General features: G+C 57.6%; 1 protein-coding gene across 1 annotated transcript in view; it reads left to right on the top strand.

Annotated features, from left to right (window-relative positions):
* The first annotated feature begins 2215 nt into the window (after window positions 1-2215).
* Window positions 2216-6448, top strand: part of RHOBTB2 (Rho-related BTB domain containing 2) — a 6729-nt gene continuing 2496 nt past the window's right edge. The window contains exons 1-7 of the mRNA XM_009084970.1: window positions 2216-2410; window positions 2565-2668; window positions 2759-2944; window positions 3029-4053; window positions 4968-5086; window positions 5372-5522; window positions 5623-5711. Of these exons, the coding sequence (XP_009083218.1) occupies window positions 2219-2410; window positions 2565-2668; window positions 2759-2944; window positions 3029-4053; window positions 4968-5086; window positions 5372-5522; window positions 5623-5711 (1866 nt within the window). The 5' untranslated portion in view covers window positions 2216-2218. The remainder of the gene's footprint in view (window positions 2411-2564; window positions 2669-2758; window positions 2945-3028; window positions 4054-4967; window positions 5087-5371; window positions 5523-5622; window positions 5712-6448) is intronic.

The raw sequence follows: 6448 nt of genomic DNA on the forward strand, positions 1-6448 counted from the left end.
GAGGTGCGGGATGGAGGATTTTTAGCCTGGGAGTTGCTAAGCGACGGCTCCCGGGGTGATGGTGCAGTTGCCTTGGCAACCACAGGCTGGGAGCTTGGAAGGAGTAATTTTGGGGTTCTCCTTGCCCCTCTTACCCTGCTGGGTCTGAATTGGGTGCCTGTGGTTTGGGTGGGGGGCTGTGGTGGGTTGGGAGAGTGGGACTAGGGGGCTGATAGTTGGAGCAGCCCTGGTCCCCAAGGAAGAGCTTTTCCTTAGGGGAAACTCTGATGTCTCAGCATCTTGAGTTATGTCGTGCTCTCTGGTGGGTTTTGGAGCTGTCTCTGGGAGAGCAGTGATGGTGAGGAAGGTGAGGAGGGGGCTGCAGCTCTCTGTGAAAGGCTCAGCCCCTCCTAGGGTGGTCTCATGGATGGAAGGCTGTATGACCCCCCTCCACGGAGCCAGCAGAGCTCCCCAACATGCTTCTGCTTCAATGAGAACCTGCACTTTGTGCCTGCTGTTGTCTCTCTCTTCCTCTCCTCTTTGCAGGAACTGATCCCTTTAGGATTTAGCCCTTAATTCCCATGGGGCACTGATCTTTCCAAGCAGGTTCCTAAGTACCCTGTGCTTGGCTGGGGGTGGGCCCTGCTGCCCACAAGGGACAAACATCCAAAGTGCCAACTGCAGTTGTCATTCCCTGTGCCTTCCCCCACCATACGAATGAGCTCGGCCAGCTTGGGAGCACTGCTGGGCCTAAAAATAACTGCAGTGAAGCTCCCTGAGCACTAACACCCCCCACACCCTGGAGATCTCCTGGATCTCCTAGTCCTACAATGCAAAGCTGATCCCCAGGAGGAGCAGAGGAGTGGGAATAGCAGTGAAGGTGGATGTGTGAGATGGAAACAGACCTTGAGAGGCTACTAGGAAAGGAGGCAATTTGCCTTGACTGGTTTTCTCGGTGCAGAGCTTAAGGAGGCTGCTATTCCTGATTTTCAATGCCCTTTGAAATGCATTCCCTTCATCCCAAAGGATAGAGGGGATGTGGAATGCCTTGACAACTACTTGGAGAAGTTTCTCCTGGGGACCAGTTGTTGTGGAAGCGCTGGCAACCCAAAGCAACCTGGATTTGTGCCACCTGCCTTTGCCTACACCTGCCCACGGGGCTTGTGGCTCAGTGCTGAGCTCTCTCACGTGCCATCTGCTCCCGGCTGGTGTACCCAGGTGTGCCCAGGGAGCCTGCGCACGGAGGGAGGTGCTAACATTGGGAAGTCCTTGGCAGTTTGGGGAGCTGCGGCCGTGGTCCCGTGTGCAGGGCTCCGTTGCCATCGTTACTGGGTATTTTAGCTCACTGCGCTGGTGGTTTATTATAGCAGCTCAGGAGGACAGTGCCAGGGGGGAGTGACAAGGGGGAAGAGATCTGCAGCGCTGGGAAGTTCAGAGCAAATGGGATGTGATGAGGGGATTTTTGTCCTTCTCCCCTTGCCTCAATCTCCTCCCTGTTTTTCCCCCTGGTAAAACCCTGTGATGAGCGAATTCTGGCTGGTTTAGCTTCTGGGGCTGTGAACAGGCTCAGGGTGGCACAGCTGGGCACATCTGGGTGCTTCACAGCAGCTTTGCAGCACCCACAGCACTGACCTCCCACTCAGAGGGGCCACACTTGGTCCTAGGAGACTGGTGATTCAGGGAGGTCTCCTAATTCCAACGGCTGCTGAGCCTTTGGAAAACATAATGAGCTTCTCCTGTGCTGCTCTTAGCTGGGAGCAAATATCCCCTCCAAGAATGGGGTGGGAAAAAAGAGACAGGTCAGCATCCCTGGTGCTCCAGGGGGCAGGCAGCAGAGCAGCTGGCAGAGCCAACGTGTGCACTCACTCAGGCAGATCTGGAAGCTTCGCTTGCAAACGCTGGAGAAGGAGAAAGGGGGGGGAAGAAAGGGAAAAAAAAAAAAAAAAGCTTCATCTCACATGAACAAGCATGAGCCGGAGAGAGCAGGGAGGGAGGAGGGTCCAAGAAAACGCAGGGCATGTGTGTGACGCGGCTCGGCAACGCACACACTGCCACGGGAGCGCTGCACTTTAAAGGGGACTGGAGGGAGTGCCGCGCTGGGCTGGGCTGATGCTGCCACTGCCAGGCAGAGTGAGCACCAACATCCCCCTCTGCCACCCTGTCCCAGCTGGAGACAACCCCCCTGGCTCATCCCAGACATATTTTCCAACCCCCTCGTTCCCCCTACAGGTCCCAATTAATGGATTCTGACATGGATTATGAGAGGCCAAACGTAGAAACTATCAAGTGCGTCGTGGTCGGGGACAACGCGGTGGGCAAGACCCGACTCATCTGTGCCCGCGCCTGCAACGCCACGCTGACCCAGTACCAGCTCCTCGCCACCCACGTGCCCACGGTGTGGGCCATCGACCAGTACCGCGTCTGCCAGGAGGTGAGGGCTGCCAGGAGGTCTCAGGGATGCTCCATGGGACCCCCAAAGAGAGTGGCATCCTCCCTGCAGCGGAGTTGGGAATGACTCCTCCATGTGGTGGGAACATCCTACTTTTGTAGGATTCAGGAGCTGAATGGTGTCTCTGTTCCCACAGGTGCTGGAGCGCTCCCGGGATGTGGTAGACGATGTCAGTGTGTCCTTGAGGCTCTGGGACACCTTTGGTGACCACCACAAGGACAGGCGCTTTGCCTACGGCAGGTAGGGAGAGGCAGAGCCTCGTGCTACCCCGGGCAGGGCAACACCAAAGCTCCATCACCAAGCTGGACCTTGACCCTCCTCTCCTCACAGGTCCGACGTTGTGGTTTTGTGCTTCTCCATCGCCAACCCCAACTCCCTGCACCATGTGAAGACCATGTGGTACCCAGAGATCAAGCACTTCTGTCCCCGCGCGCCCGTCATCCTGGTGGGCTGCCAGCTCGACCTGCGCTACGCCGACCTGGAGGCCGTCAACCGGGCACGGCGCCCCTTGGCCAGGTGGGACTTGTGTGCCCTGGAGATGTCCTTGTCTGCCTTCTCCTTATCTGAAGAGGCGTCTTCATTATCTCTTCTCTTTTTCAGGCCAATCAAACCCAATGAGATCCTTCCCCCAGAGAAGGGGAGGGAGGTGGCCAAGGAGCTGGGGATCCCCTATTATGAGACGAGCGTGGTGGCCCAGTTTGGCGTCAAGGACGTCTTTGACAATGCCATCCGAGCCGCCCTCATCTCCCGCCGTCACCTGCAGTTCTGGAAATCCCATCTCCGCAACGTGCAGAGGCCTCTGCTCCAAGCCCCTTTCCTACCCCCAAAACCTCCTCCACCCATCATCATCGTCCCAGATCCCCCTTCCAACAACGAGGAGCGTCCAGCCCACCTCTTGGAGGACCCTCTGTGCGCGGACGTCATCCTGGTGCTGCAAGAGAAGATCAAAATCTACGCACACAAGATCTACCTCTCCACCTCCTCCTCCAAATTTTACGACCTGTTCCTCATGGACCTGAGCGAGGAGGACCAGCAGAGCGCCGCGGGGCACGGCTTCGGGGTGGCCGTCACCGCGGCCGCCGAGAGGATGCTGCACCAAGAGGAGAGGCACCACGGGCGGGATTTCCTCCTCAGGGCTGCCAGTTTTGATATCTGTGAGAGCACCGAGGAGGCTGGATCTGGCCAGCGCAAACCGTGCCTTAGAGCCTCCACCAGTGACGGGATCCTGCGGGGCAACCGCTACGAGAACGGGGAGCGCGGGCTGCGGCGGGGGAGGAACCTCTCCTCGTGGAGCCGAGCGTTCACCAGCATCCAGGAGGAGATGGCAGAAGACCCGTTGACCTACAAGTCCAAGCTGATGGTGGTGGTGAAGATGGATGCTTCCATCCAGCCAGGTCCTTTCCGGGCCGTGCTGAAGTACCTGTACACGGGGGAGCTGGATGAAAACGAGAGGGACCTCATGCACATCGCTCACATTGCTGAGCTGCTGGAGGTGTTCGACCTCCGCATGATGGTGGCCAACATCCTCAACAACGAGGCGTTCATGAACCAGGAGATCACCAAAGCCTTCCACGTCCGGAGGACCAACCGGGTGAAGGAATGCCTGGCCAAGGGGACTTTCTCGGGTACGACTCCAGGACTGGGAGCAGCATCCCTATTCCTTGGGGGAGCTCTGATGGGTGAATGGGGCTCGGAGCTCCTGGCTCTGCACCAGGAGTGAGTGTGGCTGTGCTGTGGGTCAGCAGGTGCTCACTTGCCTTCCCTGGGGGTTTGGGCCACGCTTTGCTTTCCTGGGATATTTGTCACATTTGTTTTTCCCAAGAAAGTGAGTTTAAAGGCCCTTCCCTGGGGTTTCCTGCTCCCCAGCCAGCCCAGCGGCTCTGTTTATTTATGGAAAAGCAGCACAGGCAACTTCCTTTCCTCCCAGCTGAGATTTTCACAGGGTCATCTGATTTACAAGGAGCGAGTGCTCTTGGTAGCATTTCCTCAGCTTTCCACCGAGCACCACGTGCCACCAGTGCGAGGTGAAGTCCCAGGGGGATGGGAATGTCCCAGCCTCTCTCCAGTTGGCTTTGTTTCATGGAGATGGATCCTAATATGGGCAAGCTGCCACTGACAGCGAACAGATGTGTGCTGACCCGTGGCACACCCCTGGGAGAAGCTGTGGAGAGCAGACTAGGGGGGGCAGGAGATCCTCACCATCCTTTCCAGCTCCCCAAGGACTCAAACTTGGGTGAGGCATTTGCTTCCTCAGTTATCCTCGTTGCTTTCAAAGGCATCAGGGAGTGCCATAAGAAAACCCCTTGGAAGAGTCAGAGCCCTGTCAAGGTCCTTCCCTGAGCTCCTCTGAGCTGGCAGGGAATGCTGCAATTAAAAGTAGAGATTTTTGAGGGGAGAAGATAGGATATGGCAGGCTCTATCCCATTGCCTCTGCTGACCAAGCGCAAGGAATTTTGTGGCAGGGTTGGCTGAGCCCTGAGTGATGGAGACAGTTGAGTGACGGAGACAGTCCCAGTAGCATCCCTCTGCTTGTCCCCAGATGTCACTTTTGTGCTGGATGACGGTGCTATCAGTGCCCACAAGCCCCTGCTCATCTCCAGCTGTGACTGGATGGCCGCGATGTTCGGCGGCCCCTTCGTGGAGAGCTCCACTAACGAGGTGAGGAGAGGCCCTGGGATCTGTGCTGGGATGGAGGGGACAGCGAGACAGTCCCAGTAGCATCCCTCTGCTTGTCCCCAGATGTCACTTTTGTGCTGGATGACGGTGCTATCAGTGCCCACAAGCCCCTGCTCATCTCCAGCTGTGACTGGATGGCCGCGATGTTCGGCGGCCCCTTCGTGGAGAGCTCCACTAACGAGGTGAGGAGAGGCCCTGGGATCTGTGCTGGGATGGAGGGGACAGCTGAGTTTGGCCATGGGGTGACAACCTGTGTGTGTCTGGCAGGTGGCACTTCCTTACACCAGCAAGAGCTGCATGCGGGCGGTGCTGGAGTACCTGTACACTGGGCAGTTCAGCTCCAGCCCCGACCTGGACGACATGAAGCTCATCATCCTCGCCAACCGCCTCTGCCTGCCCCACCTGGTGGCTCTCACAGGTGAGTCGAGGTGGCTGCAGCAGGATGGGGAACTCCCTGTCCCCAGGTTTGGGGGCTCACCCCATCCCAGCCTCCCTGTAACGCTGTGTGTCCCACACAGAGCAGTACACTGTCACCGGCTTGATGGAGGCAGCACAGATGATGGTGGACATCGATGGGGATGTGCTCGTGTTCCTGGAGCTGGCTCAGGTAGGACAGGGCTCTGTGCTGGCAGGTCTGGGGGTGCACAAGGTGCTGAGTGGTGAGATGCAGAGGGATCTGCCAGATCTGGGGGTGCACAAGGTGCTGAGTGGTGAGATGCAGAGGGGTCTGGGAGATCTGGGGGTGCACAAGGTGGTGACATGGAGAAGGGTCTGGGAGATCTAGGGGTGCACAAGGTGTTGGGTGGTGAGATACAGAGGGATGTGGCAGATCTGGGAGTGCACAAAGTGGTGACATGGAGAAGGGTCTGGGCAGATCTGGGGATGCACAAGGTGCTGAGTGGTGAGATGCAGAGGGATCTGGCAGATCTGGGGGTGCACAAGGTGTTGGTTGGTGACATGCAGAGGGGTCTGGGAGATCTAGGGCTGCATAAAGTGGTGACATGGAGAAGGGTCTGGCAGGTCTGGGGATGCACAAGGTGCTGAGTGGTGAGATGCAGAGGGATCTGGCAAATCTGGGGGTGCACAAGGTGCTGGGTGGTGACATACAGAGGGATCTGGGAGATCTAGGGATGCACAAGGTGGTGACATGGAGAAGGGTCTGCCAGATCTAGGGATGTACAAGGTGAGATGCAGTCTGGCAGCTCTGGGTGGTGATGCTGTCCTGGCAGAGGGGACAGCCAGGTCTGGGCTTAGATGCCCATGGAGAAATAGGATGAATCCTATGGTGGTCCATGCCGTGGTGGCTCTGACATGGGCTCATCTCTTGCAGTTTCACTGCGCCCA

Source organism: Acanthisitta chloris, unplaced genomic scaffold (assembly GCF_000695815.1).
Source record: "Acanthisitta chloris isolate BGI_N310 unplaced genomic scaffold, ASM69581v1 scaffold26171, whole genome shotgun sequence".
NCBI classification, from domain to species: domain Eukaryota; kingdom Metazoa; phylum Chordata; class Aves; order Passeriformes; family Acanthisittidae; genus Acanthisitta; species Acanthisitta chloris.